At 40.3% G+C, this 17,387-nt stretch overlaps 2 protein-coding genes across 12 annotated transcripts in view; one reads left to right on the top strand and one right to left on the bottom strand.

Annotated features, from left to right (window-relative positions):
* ZNF75D (zinc finger protein 75D) overlaps positions 1 to 17,387 on the top strand; it is a 222,969-nt gene that overhangs the window by 18,316 nt on the left and 187,266 nt on the right. The window lies entirely within an intron of this gene.
* LOC112438429 (embryonic testis differentiation protein homolog C) lies at positions 1,144 to 17,303 on the bottom strand. Its single transcript, XM_063601654.1, has one exon. It carries the CDS (start codon positions 16,957 to 16,959, stop codon positions 16,621 to 16,623), a length of 339 nt encoding a protein of 112 aa, XP_063457724.1. The 5' UTR covers positions 16,960 to 17,303; the 3' UTR covers positions 1,144 to 16,620.

The following is a 17,387-nucleotide window of genomic DNA, read 5'->3' as shown; positions in this document are numbered from 1 at the left end:
AGCTAGATACAGAGTACCCATTGGTGTATTTACAATCCCTGAGCTAGACATAAAGGTTCTCCAAGGCCCCACCAGAGCAGCTAGTTACAGAGTGTCGATTCGTGCACTCACAAACCCTGAGCTAGACACAGGGTGCTGATTGGTGTGTTTACAAACCTTGAGCTAGATACAGAATGCCAATTGGTGTATTTACAATCCCTGAGCTAGACATAAAGGTTCTCCAAGGCCCCACCAGAGTAGCTAGATACAGAGTGTCGATTGGTGCATTCACAAACCCTGAGCTAGACACAGGGTGCTGATTGGTGTATTTACAATCCCTGAGCTAGACATAAAGGTTCTCCACGTCCCCACCAGACTCAGGAGCCCAGCTGGTTTCACCCAGTGGATCCCGCACCGGGGCTGCAGGTGGAGCTGCCTGCCAGTCCCACGCGATGCGCTCGCACTCCTCAGCCCTTGGGTGGTCGATGGGACTGGGCGCCATGGAGCAGGGGGTGGCGCTCGTCGGGGAGGCTCAGGTCGCACAGGAGCCCATGGAGGGGGTGGGAGGCTCAGGCATGGCGGGCTGCAGGTCTCGAGCCCTGCCCTGTGGGAAGGCAGCTAAGGCCCGGTGAGAAATTGAGTGCATCGCCGGTGGGCTGGCGCTGCTGGGGGACCCAGTACACCCTCCACAGCCACTGGCCCGGGTGCTAAGTCCCTCATTGCCCGGGGCCGGCAGGGCCGGCCGGCTGCTCCGAGTGCGGGGCCCGCCAAGCCCACGCCCACCCGGAGCTCAGCTGGCCTGCAAGCCCGCTCACAGCCCTGGTTCCTGCTCGCGCCTCTCCCTCCACGCCTCCCTGCAAGCTGAGGGAGCCGGCTCTGGCCTTGGCCAGCCCAGAAAGGGGCTCCCACAGTGCAGCGGTGGGCTGAAGGGCTCCTCAAGTGCCGCCAAAGTGGGAGCCCAGGCAGAGGAGGCGCCGAGAGCAAGCGAGGGCTGTGAGGACTGCCAGTGCGCTGTCACCTCTCAATGATATTACTAAAGCACTCAGAACAGTGGCTGGCATGCACTGGCTCTGAGCACTCTCTGCATGCCAGCCACTGTTCTGAGTGCTTTAGTAATATCATCTCGTTTAATCCTCCTCCCTTAGCATTTATCATGTGGTCACCTCAGCCAACCTCTGATTTAAGCAGTCACCATTGGATATACATTTCCTTGAAAGTGTGTCTCATCAGTAGGGTTGTTTCCCCTGCCTTCTTCCCATTTCCAAAGAAGACATCTTAGAGTAAGGCAAAGCTCATGGTCCTCACAGTAGCAGAAGGGGCAGGGCTCCTGAGTCTTAAGCTGGTTTCTACACCATGGCCGATGGTCAGGTCCTTGGCTATGGAATTGCTTGTTTTCACTCAGGAAAGGACATTCCATTTTTGTCCCTGAGATTTCTGCTAGCATCTGCTGTTGAGAACCTCAGCTGGGCTAACACAGCATGTACTGTATTCTCAGAGACCTAAGACAACTACGCTTGCAGCCATGCATGACCTCAATTCTGGTTCTTCCAATGTTAGAGCATGGGCATCTGGGCCTGAAGCCCTGCCGCCGGTTGTACTAATGGTGCTCAGGTGAGTCATGACCTTAAGTCACTTGCAACACTGTGAGATCCAATAGCCTACCGACACACTGACCTTCAGCCTCTGACTACAGTGTTACTGGTGTCACAGAGGTGTGTGTGTCCTGAGGCAAGAAACTATATTTTTATTAGTGCACTAAGAAGCACTGATGTAAAGTAATGTCCAATTCGAACAAGAGTTAGTATACTAACAGCAGCATCCTCTGTTTTAAAGTATAATTGTATACTGCACATAATTGGTGCAGCATTTATTATTAATTTAACAGGTATCCACACATAATAAGACAATGTCTCTCCATTACTTTGGAAATCAACTTTTTACTAGTTCAAATGTTTTCCACTTTACCTGGCCTGGATTAAGAACATAGTCACTAACATAAGGTAAATGTGTATCCAAGTTCCATTGCTGACACTTATAAATTATTTTTAGATCAGTTGGGTTCACTTCTCTAAGCTTCATTTTCTCATCTGTAAACTGGGGTCATAATCATTCCTACTTCAAAGTTTGTCAAGAAAATGTGTCATCAAGTATCTTACCTCCATTTTTCATCTTTTACTGTGATGGATTTTAATCAGTGCCTCAGGTTGCCTGCCCTCCTCTCCCCAGAAAGCCTCGGTATGTGAGTAATAAACCTGTTAAAAACCTTCTTTGGGTGTGCGTGTCTGTGTGTGTGTGTGTGTGCTGCAACAAGTATTGGTACAGTGAGCATGCTTTCTAAACAATGTCCACTATCACAGAGTATCTTTGATCTCTTGGTTTGGCTTCCTCACTGGCTCAGCTGCTGACTGAAAGGATGCACTTTGAGCTGCTTTCTGCTAGAAAGCTTGCTCTTTGAGCTATGTTTCTTTGCTCTGCATTTATTGAATCCTACCAAGCTTCAGTTTAACTAACCTAATATGGAAATTTCAACAGTTAATTTTGGGGATAGAATTATGGGATTGGGGTCATCCTTAAAATGACCCTGGGTAATGTGTCTGGTTCCAAATGTATCTGTGTGTCTCAGATTACATTGAATTCCAGAATAAGCCATGACTGTCACTGGGCTCAGGGGAATGAATCTTACCCTGTGACTACTGTCTGTGTGTCTCAACCAGGCATTGGACCCATTCTATAGAACTCAATGGAAAGAATAATGCCCTGTGCAATCTATGTGCCCATGAGGTGGTCACTCATATGGAGGAAGAGCAGTTACCATGTGGCAGGCTGACTTCTTGCTCCTAAAAGCAAAAGCCTCACTAGGACCCTACAAAATGCTTTTGTTGTCACTGCAGCCTATGACTTTGTAACAACAGAACCCCTGATTATGTTATTGGAAAATGCTAATGATATTTTCATGTGCCCTGTTGCACAATCAAGGGGTCCATTCAAACCCGACTTAAGCCCAGGATCCTTAAACCCAGTAAAGCAATCATTGCCATAAGGAAGGCTGCTAACTCTGATAATAATAACTTGAGACTATCTGGAAGAAGAAACCAATAAATATGAGCAGGGTAGGGAAGACCTCCCAAAGTGTATTTACATTTCCTTAAAAAACCTGAATACAAGGGTGAAGAAACAAAATTGACCCAATTGGAAGGCAAGCATTTACTAAAATACTATATACAACAGAAAAACAAAAGGGTGCTGATTTGTTTTTATGCCTCTGGATTCAGAATTAATTTTAACACCTGCTAAAATACACCAGTTGGTAAACCTTCATGTCCTTAATCAGTACTGGGGTCCAAAGTACAGCTATATCTGGGGATCCCACTACATTTAAACAAAGTACCCCCTATACTCTTAGGGCAGTTATCAAACATAAAATAGAAGATACACAAGTATGCCTTACCTTAAACAACAGAACTGTTACATTGCCTAATTTTCCATGGCCGTAGTCCCCATTGCCCTATCTCATAGTGGGCATGGATACTCAGACTCAAATGAGTAAAAAGTTAAAATTAAGTGTTTGGCACAATCAGCTTGAGTTTTAAAAGGACCCCATAGACCCTGCGCACACTACCTCATCTCCACCAGTTGAAATTATGCAGGCAAATATAAATTAAAACAGGTCCTTTAAGTATTGAAACCCATTATCTGTATCTATATGTCAATATCTATATCTATCCTATCTGTCTATCTGTCTATCTATCTACCTATCTCTCTCTCTCTCTATAAATACATTTGGAGAGAAAGAGAGAAAGTGGTAATTATCTCCCTTGTATCTCCATTTAACAGCTCAATTTGACCTTTTCTTAAACTTGGAAAAAATAAATGGCACTTCATGGCATATTTCCTCAACTTTGATGTCAAGGTTGAAAGGCCTTGATTAAGGTCTTTGTATTAGTTTTCTGTTGCTGCTCTAACAGATAACCATGAACTTAAGTAGCTTAAAATGACACAAATATATTAACATTGTGAGTGTCAGAATTCTAAAATGGGTTGACAGAATTATGTTCCTTTTGGCAGCTGCGGGGGTCCGTCCTGCAGACCCTGACTCAACAATGGATGAATAAAGTACACTGACACACAGGTATTCTGCTTTGCCAGTCCAGCTGAGTGTCTGGGCCACTTAGTAGCAGCCGAGGTCCTGACCAGCTAGTGAGACTCGCATTTATTCAGCAAAGATTAATTGACAAAGGCTTGAGTCAACACCACTAGAGGGTAATTGACATTGTGGACTTCCCGAGTAGAAAGCAATTAAGCACCTGCAGTAAATCAAAGGTTAGTCTTAGGACCACATGAGTAAACAAGTTAGTTAGATAAACTACTCTACATTCCTTTGTATTTGCACCCTGAGCTCTCTGGCTCCTGCATAGAGACTCTGGCTGTCTTCAGCCAGATCTATTACCGAAGTTATGCAAACTCTTAGGCCTTCCAAGAGCATTTGTGGCTATTATAACTAAAATTTTTCCCACCAGCCTGATTGAACCCCCACAGGTAGCTCTAGGGAAGAATATATTCCCTTGCCTTTTCCAGCTTCTACATACTGCTCACATTCACTGGTTGCTGGTTCCCATCGCGTCAACCTCTGCTTCTGCAGTCACATCTCATTCCCCGAATCTGACACAAAAGCCATTAGACATGAGCTCCTTTATCAACATCCTGACATCTTCCAGCTTTCTCTGCCTACTCTTCTGTAACAATGGAGAGATGTCTAAGCCCTTTCCCAAATCCCTCCACTGTGCACATGGCCTTCATGAAGATTTTGCCTTTATGGGGACTTCACTCCTGCATAAACATCCAACACTAATTGCTTCTCTTCCTACATCAACAATGTTTCCTCTTTCTAATTAATCAAAAGAAACAATTCTGGAATCTATTTAAAAATATAAAATTATATAAATAAACCTTGCTATAATTTGAATGTGTCCCCTCCAAAATTCATGGGTTGGAAACTTAATCCCCAGTACAGCAGTGCTGGGTGGTGTGGCCTTTGGGAGGTGATTAGGTCAAGAGAGTTCCATCTTCATGGATGCATGGATGGATTAATGCTGTTATTAAAAGGGCTTGCAGGAGTGGATTCACCCACTTTCACTTTTCTGCCATATGAGGACACAGTGTTCATCCTCTCTAGCCCTTCTACCTTATACCATGTGAGGATGCAGCAAGAAGGCCCTCACCAGACCAGGTGTCAGTGCCTTGATCTTGGACTTTCCAGCCTCCAGAACTGTGAGAAAATACATTTCTGTTCTTTATAATTACCGAGTCTGTGATAATCTGTTATAGCAGCACAAAATGGACTAAGATAACCCCCCCCCCAACCTTGCTTCCCCTTAAGTCTCATTTCTTTCCTCTGTAGCAACTTCAAAAACTGACAAGACGAGCATAAAGAGAGATAACCATAAGATCATTTCCATTTATGGAGATGCAAAAATCCTGAAGAAAAATAACCAAACAAATCCCATAATGCATTGGAAGAATTGTACATCGTAACAAATGGAGATTATTCCCATAAAGTAAGAATAGCATAATTTTAGGAAAATGACCCATATTTTTCTCCATGTTAAGAGCTCACAGGGAAAAAAAGTGAAGATTTTGAGGATGCTAAAACACAGTTGGAAACCATCATTCATCATTTTAAAAAGTTACCTAATATGGATAAACATTTATTTGCCAAAACCATCAAAAATATTTCAAAGCAATTGTCAGTATCATGTATATACAATAAAACAGTAACCAGACAACCAGATAAGGGCTATAAGCAGTTTTTCTTGTATTTCAAGATGCTTACTTTTTTACATTTTAACATTTCTGAGATTAAGAAGATAATGATAAGATATATATACTTTAAATGTATATTATTAAATTAATGGTATGCCTTAAGAATTAAGGATATTCTGCTCTAAAGGCCAATTAGTATGGATTGGGAACATATATTTTATTTTCTAGATTCTAAGATCTTTTTTTTTTTTTTTGAGATGGAGTCTTACTCTGTTGCCCAGGCTGGAGTGAAGTGGCACGATCTCGGCTCACTGCAACTTCTGCCTCCCAGGTTCAAGTGGCTCTCCTGCCTCAGCTTTCCAAGTAGCTGGGATTACAGGTGCATGCCACCATGCCCAGCTAATTTTTGTACTTTTAGTAGAGACAGGGTTTCACCATGTTAGCCAGGCTGGTCTCAAACTCCTGACCTCGTGGCCTGCCTGCCTTGGCCTCCCAAAGTGCTGGGATTACAGGCATGAGCCACCTCACCCAGCCAAGATCCTCTTTTAAGGTTCTGAAATTATATCATTTTTGTTATATATGTCAAAAATCTGACAAATGTCTGTTTGGAAATTGCAAAGATAATTTTTAAAACTAAGAAACAGTAGGTAGAATATTAAAATATTTAGAGAATGCCAAAAAGATTCTCACACTGGCTTATCTATTTTGACTCTCATCCTTCAAAACTAAACACTATGGTATAATGAAAAACACCACTGACTAAGAGACAAAAGTTCTACTTCAGGTTTGACCAAGAATTAACTGTGTGCCCATTACTTCCATTTCAGGTCCTCATGACTTCTGAACTGATCTTTTGCAGAACCATATTGGCCCCCCAACTTTGCCTTATCCTTAGACATTTCAGTAAATTTCCCTAATCACCTCCACAATCATTCAAAATGTATTTGTGGCCTCATGTAATGGCCAAAAAAGACCACTCATCATAGGAAGATGTTAGATTACCCACTACATTTCTTACCTTTATTACAAAGGAGAGAGTTTCTACCCTGGCCTGGAAGCCTCTATGCCCCTGCTGCCAATATTTTGTCCTCAATGCACCAGATGACATACTTCAGAGCTCTGCTCTGGTACACTTGATAAAGCACATTGCAGAACCACACACTTCTTTGATAGTGCTTATATTTGTTGCATGTAATACAAAGTGGGAACTTCTACAACAAAATAATTAATTAGAAGAACATAAGTACTTTACAGAATCCAAGAAACCAAAGCAGCAAGCATGCTTCGCAAGGACAGAAACAAGGGTAGCTCAAGAGAACTCAATAGTAGGTATTCTAAATAATGTTCTCTATACAGAAATGGCAGTAATGAAACTTAGAGGAAAAACACTGAGTTTTGGGGTCTAGTTCCAAACTCCAAATTATCAGGAAAAATACCTGATTGGCTCATCTAGGGTGAGGTGACAAGTATCAAACCAAGTAGCAATGGCCATGGGACTCAGTCACACAGAAAATAGAAGAATGTGTGTACAGTTGGAAGGTCTCAGAGAAAAGGAGTCTGTTGGACAGAATGACCAGTCTGTGACTACTGCCATTTTTCATGACCGTATATCAACCCACATTACGGATGTAACTTAGTGAGAGAAAACATCTCCCTGTTTTCCTTCATATATTATGAAATATTTACTTTTTCTAGTATTTTGTCTATCTTACGTCAAAGATTTAAATATCTTTGACCTCCTGTACTAAATACCACGCCACATCAGTTTTAGTTGCCTTTCTTTTTGCCTTAGGCTAGTTTTTTGGTATACCATTTCTAAACCAATGGTAGGAACATTTTAAGGCATCTTTTGTCTGGAATATGTTTTAGCATGTACAGCATGAAAGTTTTATATGTTTATTAATTTTTGTTTATAATTGTTAATGAATATTAATTTTGTTAATGAATATATATTAAACCAATTAATAAACAGTCACAAAGCTGCAAACCGTTTTAATAATTATTAAAGTTTTAATTTTTTAATGGATTTTTGTCATCTAAGTTCCGAAATGAAATACACCAAACTTGTTCTTACTTTGCCAAATTGTCCTACTGTTTCTCAGAATCAACATTTTTAGACATTATGTAGAAACACTCTTTAACTTAGTTGTGTCAGGCTTAGTAGAGAAAGGAAAAGAAAGAAAGTTGGAGCTGGAAGAGGAAAGTTGGTAAATATGGTCAGTAGTGCATTTTGTGTGACCAGGCAAGTTCTGCAGAACCTCTTCTGAACACTTTCACCTGTGTAAATCCCAGAGGCATTAGTTAATCTCCAACCACTATGGCAGGATATGCATCTGAGAGCAAAGAGGCAAATGGCAAGCAGAGATCACAAAGGTGCAAGAGCTAGAGTAGTGATAGAACCAGTGCCAGGACGATCTAAATTCCCTTGCATTGTCAATACGCAAAAAAAAAAAAAAAAATATATATATATATATATATATATCAAGCCATTGCTCACCTTGGCTCTTAGACACAAGTGAGCATAGGCTACCACACCCAGGGCTAAGGTGAGTGCTGAGGTGTGAGTGGTGTGTGCACTCCCCACCTACCGACTTAGGCTGCTGTCACTGAAGGTGACACTGCACCCAGTAGCAGCTGTGCTGTTACTGCCCACCCAAGCATCCTGCCAGTGGTCTGATGATTGCTCTTCCCCTGCCTCTCATAGGCAGCACCTGTACATATCATCAAGAGGCCCGAGGACAAGCCATCCTGGCCAAGCTTTGTCCCTCCTCATCCTACCTTCAGACAGAGCACATAGTCCAGGAGCCAGGGGATTACCAAGCCCAGTCCACTAACATTGGCACCTGAATACTCCTCCCAGGGGCCTGAGGTTGTTCTTACCCACCCAGCTGCCTCTACCACAGGTGACACCTACCTGTGGGCCAGTTTCCAGGCCACTACAGCCACCACTGCCCGTACCAGCATGAACCACTTGGGAAGCAGAGCATCATCCCACCACCACCACTGCCATCACCCTCACCACACTGACTGCCCAGGATCCTGAGAACCCACCCACTTGCCTGATCCATATATGCCTCTACTGGCATCCAAGTAAGCTACCTGGAGGCCCAAGCATTGGCATGCCTGGGCCTGCTAACAATGGTGCCAGTGTACGCCACCCTGGGACCCAAGGACAGGCATGCTCAGCCCACTGCTGCCACCAGTGGGGTCCAAAGACTGGCATACTTGGTGTACCAGTCCCCCGCAAAACTGTTTCACAGCCTCCACCAATAACTTCACCATAAGCCAGCAAGGAAACCTTAGATACCACTGACACTGTTTATAGCCAAAGAAATCATACAGAGACTACACTACTTCATGCACCCAGAATAACAGCCAAAGTGCCCTACTCAACCAATACTATAGATAGATCTTCAGGAAAAAGCCCTCCTCTAACAAAGCAAATTCAAAAAATTGAAAGAAGTGACTGATACACCAGATAGGCAAGTATCAATGTAAGGACACAGGAAACACGAAAAAGCAAGGAAACATGACACCTCCAAAAGGAACAAAATAATTATCCAAAACCAGATTTCAATCAAAAAGAAATTCATTAAATCCTGGAAAAATAATTCAAATTATCAATTCTAAAGAAGTTCAGTGAGATAGAAGAAAATTCTAAAAAATGATAAAAAGAAATCAGGAAAACAATTTAGGACATGAATGAGAAAGAAATATCTATCATTAAAAAAAATTCTGGAACTGAAGACTACATTGAACTGCAAAATGCACTTGAAAAACTCCAACAATAGACTAGATCAAGCAGAAGAAAGAATCTAAGATCTTGAAGAAAGGTTTTTAGAAATAACCTGGACAAAAATAAAAAAGAATGAACAAAGCCTTTGTGATATATGGGACACCATAAAGTAACCAAATATACAAATTATTGGTGTCCCAAAAGGCAAAGAGAGAACAAAAGATTTTGAAAACCTATTTAATGAAATAATAGATGAAAAATTTCCAGGTCTACCAAGAGGTTTGGACATTCATATACAGGAAGCCCAGGGATCCTCAAACATACAATGCAAAAAGATCTTCCCCATGGTACATTATATTTACAATGTCTAAAGTCAATGACAAATAATTCTAAAAAAGCATCTAGTTACCTATAAAGGAACCCTTATGAGACTAACAGCAGATTTCCCCACAGATATATTATAGGCCAGAGAGAATGAAATCATATATTCAACATGCTAAAAGGAAAAAAAATCTGCTAGCCAAGGATACCATTTTTGGCAAAATTATATTTCATAAATGGAGGAGAAATAAAGTCTTTCCCAGATGAGCAAAAGCTGGGGGAATTCATCATCACTAGACTGCCCCTACAAGAAATGCTCAAGGGAGTCATAAACCTAGAAGCAAAAGGACATTTACCACCATGAAAACAAAATGTTAAGTATTAAGCTGAATGGTAATGCAAACTTACAGATGAGAAAGAAAAAGTGCTCAACTGATACCGCTACAGGTAATTTCCAAACCACAGTGACAAACGATAAGGGAAAAAAAGGAACAAAGATTATACAAAATAACCAGAAAACAATGAATAACATGACAGAACAAAACCTCACATATTAATAGTAACCTTGAATATAAAAGGATTAATTTCTCCACTTAAAAATATGGACTGGGTAAAAGGGTAAAAAAAACGTGATCTAACTATGTGCTGCCTATGATAAATGCACTTTACATATAGACATGTATGACTGAAAGTAAAGGGGTGGAAAAGTATATTCCACACTAATGGAAACCAAAAGCCAGCAGGAGTAGCTATGCTTACGTCAGATAAAAGATACTTTAAGCCAAAAATAGTAAAGACAAAGAAAGTCATTATATAATGATAAAGGGATCAAACCAGCAAGAAGAAATACCAATTCTAAATATATATGCAACCAACACTGGAGCACCCAGATTCATAAAGCAAATATTACTAGATCTAAAGATTTAGACTCTAATACAGTAATTATGGAGGACTTCAACACCCACTCTCAGCGTTAGACAGGTCATCTAGATAAAGAAGAAGTAACATTGGATTTAAACTCAACTTTAAGCCAAATGGACCTAACAGACGTTTATAGAACATTTCATCCAACTACTGCAGAATGCACATTCTTTTCATCAGCACATGGAACATTCTCCAGGATAGAGTATATGTTAGGCCACGACCAAAAAAAGGCTCAACAAATTATAAAAATTGGAATCATACCAAGTAACTTCTCAGACCACAATGGAATAAAACTAGAAATCAATATTAAGAGGAACTTTGGAAACAATACAAATTCATGGAAATTAAAGAACATGCTCCTGAACAACCACTGGCTCAATGAAGAAATTAAGATGGAAATCAAAACATTTTTTGAAACAAATAAAAATAAAATAAAGCATAACAACACCTGTGGAATACAACAAAAGCAGTGGTAAGAGAGAAATTTATAACAATAAAGGCTACATTGAAAAAATAGATTTCAAATTATCAAACAATGCACCTCAAGGAACTATCAAATTAAGAACAGACCCAAAATTAGAAGTAAAGAAACTTAAACTATCAGAGCAGAATTAAGTGGAGACTAGAAACAATAGAAAAGACCAATTAAATGAAAAGTTGGTTGATAAACAAAATTGATAAACCACTAGCTAGAATAATCGAGAAGAGAGAAGACCCAAATAAATAAAATCAGAAATGAAAAAGGAGGCATTACAATTGATACCACAGAAATACAAAAGATCATCATAGTATTATGAACAACTATATGCTCATAAACGGGAAAACCTAGAGGGAATTGGTAAATTCCTGGAAACATACAACCTGCCCAGCTTGAATCAGGAAGAGAGAAAGCCTGAACAGACCAACAACAAGTAGTAACATTAAATCACTAGTAAAAAATCTCCCAACAAAGAAAAGTCCGGGGTTGGATAGGTTCATTGCTGAATTCTACCAAATACGTAAAGAAGCAATACCAATCCTTCTCAAACTATTAAGAGAAGGGAATTCTCCCTAACTCATTCTACAAGGCCAGAATTACCCTGATACCCAAACCAGACAAGGGCATAGTAAAAAAGAAAACTATAAGCTAATATCCCTGATGAGCATAGACACAAATATCCTCAACAAAATACTAGCAAACTGAATTCAACAGCACATCAAAAAAGATAATACACCATGATCAAGTGGGAGTTATAACAGGAAATGTAAGGATGGTTTAACATATACAAATCAATAAATGTGATACATCATATGAACAGAATGGAGAACAATAACTATATTATCATCTTGATAGATGCAGAAAAAAACATTTGATAAGACTCAACATCCCTTTATGATAAAAACTCACAACAAACTATGCATGGAGGGAGCATATCTCAAAACAATAAATGCTATATATGACAAAACCACAGGTAAGATCATACTTCATGGGGAAAAGTTGGAAGCCTTTCCTCTAAGAACTGGAACAAGTTAAGGATGCCCATTTTCATGACTCGTATTCAACACAGCACTGGAAGTCCAAGCCAGAGCAATCATGCAAGAGAAAGAGATAAAACACACCCAAATTTGAAAAGAGGAAACCAAACTGTTCCTCTTTGCAGGTGACATGATCTTATATTTAGAAAAATCAAAAGACTCCACCAATAAACTCTTAGAGCTGATAAACAAATGTGATAAAGTTGCAGGATACAAAATCAACATATGAAAATCAGTACTGTTTCTGTACTCCAATAATGAAATAGCTGAAAAAGAAAGCAAGAAGACAATACCACTTCCATTAGCTACAAAAATATAAAATACCTAGGAATAAATTTAACCAGGGAGATGAAAGATTTCTGCAAGGTAAACTACAAAGCACTACAAAACACTGATGAAGGAAATTGAAGAGGACACAAACAAATGGAAAGACATTCCATGCTCATGGATCAGAAGAATTTGTATTGTTAAAATAACCATATTGCCCAAAGCAATCTACTGATTCAAAACGCTAATGCCATTTTTTTCACAGAAATAGAAAAAATTATCCTAAAATTCATATGGAACAACAACAAAAAAAAAAGCCAGAATAGCCAAAGCAAACCTAAACACAAAGAATAAAGCTGGAAGCATCACACTACTGGACTTCAAAATACATTACAAGTCTATGGTAACAAATACAATATAGAATTAGTATAAAAATAGCCACTTAGACCAATGTATAGAGAACTCTGAGATAAATTCATATATTTACAGCCCACTGATTTTCAACAAAGGCACCAACAACATGCACTGAGGAAATGACACCCTCTTTAATAAATGGTGCTGGGAAAGTTGGATATCCATATGTGGAGTAAGGAAATTAGACCCCTACCTCTAACCATATACAAAAATCAACTCAAGATGGATTGAAGACTTAAGACCCAAAACTATTAAACTAGTAGAAGAAAACATAGGGAAAAATCTTCAGGACATTGGCATAAGTGAAGATTTTATGGCTAAGGCTTCAAAAGCACAGACAACTAAAGCAAAAAGAGACAAAAAGGACTATATCAAACTAAAAATCTGCATAGCAAAGGAAACAATCCATTGAGTGGAGAGATAACCTGCTGAATGGGTAAAAATGTGTGCAAACTATTCATCTGATAAGGGATTAATATTCAGAATATACCAGAAACTCAAACAAGTCAAGAATAATAAAACAATCCCGTTAAAAATTGGGCAAATGCCATAAATGGACAATTCTCAAAAGAAGACATACAAATGGCCAACAGGTATACGAAAAAAGTACTCAACATCACTAAATATCAGGGAAATGCAAATCAAAACCACGATGAGATACCATCTTACCCCAGTTTGAATGGCTACTATTAAAAGACAAAAAAAAAAAAAAGTCACAGATGCTGGCAAGGATGTGGAGAAAAGAGAACTCATACACTTTTTTGGGAATGGAAATTAGTACAAACACTATGAAAAACAGTATAAAGATTTCTCAAAAAAACTAAAAATATATCTACTATATGATCTGGCAATCCCACTACTGAGTATCTATCCAAAGGAAAAGAAATCTGTATGTCAAAGGGATACCTGCACTCGCATGTTTATCACAGCACTATTTACAATAGCAAAGATATGGAATCAATCTAGGTGTCCATCAGTGGATGAGTGGAAAAAGAAAATGTAGTGTATATACACCCATGGAATACTATTTGGCCATAAAAAATTCCGCAATCCATGTTGCAGCAACATGGATGGAATTGGAGGTGGTTATGTTAAGTGAAATGAGCCAGGTACAGAAAGGCAATTATTTCATGTTCTCACTCATGTATGATAGCTAAAAACATTGATCTCATAGAGGGAGAGAATGGAATAATAAATACCAGAGTCTGGGAAGGGTGTGTTGGTAGGAAGTGATAAAGAGAAGTTGGTTAATGGGTACAAACATACAGGTAGATGGAAGGGATAAGTTCTAATGTTTGATAGCAAAGTAAGGCGACTATAGTTAACATCAAATGTACTATGGATTCCAAAATAGCTGGGAGAGAGAACTTGGTATGTTCCCAACAGATAGAAATGATAAATACTTGAAGAGATGGACACCCCAAATACCCTTACTTGATCATTACATAGTCCATGCTTGTAACAAAATATCACATGTATCCCATAAACAGGTACAAAATTATCAATAAAAAATCAAGCCATGTCCTGAATGGACCTAGGGGACATTTTGCTAAGTGAAATGAGCCAGGCACAGAAAAGGCAAATACTTCATGATCACCCTTCTATGTGGAGTCTAAAAAGTTGAACCCATAGAAGCAGAGAAGATAATGGTGGCTGCCAGGGCCTGGAACAGTGAGGGGAGATGTTGGTCAAAGAATACAAAATTTCAGTTAGAAAGGAGAAACAAGTTCAACAGATCTGTTGTTAAAAATGTTAACTACAGCTAGTAACTAACTGTATTGTATTCTTGAAAACTGATAAAGAGTAGATTTTAAGTGTTCTCACCATACACAAAAAAATGATAAGCATGTAATGTAATGTAATTAGCTTAATTTAGCCATTTCACAATGTATACACATTTCAAAGCATGATGTTGGACATGACACAATTTTTATTTATCAATGAAAAATGAATTAATTTAAAAGATCAGGCCATTTCCCACTGTGGGTTAGAGTCTACACCCAGCTCTCCTTCCTGACTGCCTTACCGCTGTCAGCTGCTGATTGCACCCTCAGAGTCTCAGCCTTCTTCACCATGCTTTGCTGGCTCACTCCTCAGTTCATTCACTCTTCTCAGCGATTTTGTCTACTGCCATGTGTTACAAGGCCTGAAATTCCATGTGCTGCCTTGGCATAATTGAGCCTCACAGGGCATCAAAGGCCTAGCCACGATTTTCCCTGCTCTCATCAGATATGCTCCCTACCAAGTGGGAAAAGCTCACCCAGCTACATCCCCTATCAGCCAGATCAGCTGCATATCCCCTGGTATTCAACCAAAAAGACTGATTCTCTACCAGCTGGTACAGCCACTGTTTGATCCTGAACTGCAGCAAAATAGTAACCAACAGAGGAGTATCCAGGCAGCTTTCCCACCAAGAGTGCACCCAAGAGGCCCCTCTACCTGGATGTCCTCTAAACCCTCCCCTTCCAACCTACAGTCAGTTGCATCCTCTGAGGAGAGGCTTGTGGTTCTATTTTGGCAATGCTGAATCAGAGCAGGGAAAGCAAAGTTGACAGGGACAGGGAGGAGAGTTAAATGGACATAGAGGAGTTAAATTTTCTATCTAATACAGATCCAGAAGAGACCTGGCTAAGGGGAGAGAGAATAACAGCCCCTTAGATGTAGGTGGGGGAGGGGACACAGGAAGGGGACTTGGGAAATGCTGGACAGGTTGTGAGAGCACAGGGAATTGGGAAGGAGAGGTGGAGGGGACAGAAGGACTGCTTGCAGGCTTATTTTGCAGCTTACGTTAAAGGACAAGAGAAATGCTTGGAATTTGTTATGGTTTTAATGGTTCCTTTTATGTTAATTTCATCTTATTCCTAACTTAAGCTTGCCCATATCCACCATGGCTCTGACCTCTTTGCTCTCCCTGTCCCCTCTTCAGCTTTAGCTCTCACTTCTCAGTCACCAATTGCGCACATAGTTCCCATTTCAGGTTTCTTGGAGTATCTGACTTGCTCAGGATATTTCTTAGGGACAGAGGTTTTTCAATGGGAACCATCTCATATGTCTTGTTGGACTATTGGGTGGCTTCACTTCAGGAAAATTAATTATCTTTGATTGGCTGTGGCCTGAAGGTTTGTTTGACATGACACAAAAAAGCCATCAGGGCATTCCACTTTCCTGGGGACACTGAATAGAGCAGTTGCCCCTGGAAGGCTCTGTGGACATGACATCTGCAATGATGAAACATGTCCCAAACCCCCGGCCCAGCTGTTGGTCTGCTCTTAAACAATGTCTTTTCATTAGGACAGGCATTAGGTTTTAGAGAGAAACACCAGGGTGGTCTCTTCAAAATGGCTAGGGATTAGAGTCTTTGGTCCTTGAATGCCAAGTACTACATCACTTCGACTTCGCAGTGTTTTTCAGATTGATGGGGGAGATCTGGTGTGCAGCATGATCTCACTCTCTGCTCTGTGTCTGAGCACCCCTGCACTGTGCGTTAGGATGAACAAAAGCCCCTTCCAGTGTAACCCAAGTAAGCCCTGTCAGCAAACACACATCCAACCCAAAGGAGTGAAATGACAGACTCTGTTTTAATGGCTCAAACATGGGAGGAGTTTATTGTTCTAATTATAATTAATGTCTCAAAATTCTGGGCAGGCCTCAGCACATAAGCCACATGACTTTTTGTCCAAGGCCATGTTCACCCTGGAGTTGCTTTATGGCAGCATCCATAGCCACTTTGACAGGTCAGTGTCACTTCTGTTCCTGCCCAGTTGTCTGTTGATTAAAAAGACCTGCACATTTTTGGTGGGCTTCTTGCATTTGAAGGATTTGCCTGACTTCTTGATGTTCAGTGCAGACTCACTGGGACGGGCTTTAGGGAGTTCTTTATCCATGAAGCAGCAGCCCCAAACAACCTCAGTAAAACAGCACAACCAAGGAAGCCTGAAAAAGATGATGAATTCCATGTAATCAAGTGGATCTGGGGACCTCTTCCTCACTGCCACACACCCACACACACTTTGGGCCATCATCTGATTTGAAATGCCAACCATATCATTTATTCAATCTGTCTCACACATGGGGCTGTGTAGGAGCCTGATGGGACCCAGGACATTAAGGACACACTGTTGTATCAATCTGATCATCACCTGACACACACAGACCTGTTAGATTGTACTCAAAGTGCTAGCTTATAGCTCAAGTGTCGACGTAATTCTTACATTCGCATTAATTTTAACTCAATTCTATGTTGCTGTTTTGCAGAGCTGCCTTCTTTTCACCTCTGAGTTTTCCCTGTACTTGGGATAGGGGCTTTCTTCTACTGCATTTTGTGCAGCAAGTTGAGAGAGTAGGTCTCTTTGGTAAATCTATCCATAACAAAATTCATTATTTTACATCTGTATTTCTTCATTCTACAACCTACAGGCTGCTATAATTTGTTTCCTCATTCCAAATCTCTTTATGTTACTTTAGCTTCAAA

Source organism: Pan paniscus, chromosome X (assembly GCF_029289425.2).
Source record: "Pan paniscus chromosome X, NHGRI_mPanPan1-v2.0_pri, whole genome shotgun sequence".
In the NCBI taxonomy this organism is placed as follows: Eukaryota; Metazoa; Chordata; class Mammalia; order Primates; family Hominidae; genus Pan; species Pan paniscus.
The sequence above is the reverse complement of the archived record's forward strand: the minus strand, read 5'-3'. Positions and strand labels throughout refer to the sequence as shown.

Bases quoted from the DNA above. Each gene is read 5' to 3' on its own strand.
- LOC112438429 (XM_063601654.1), bottom strand. From the start codon at position 16,959: ATGGTTGGCATTTCAAATCAGATGATGGCCCAAAGTGTGTGTGGGTGT.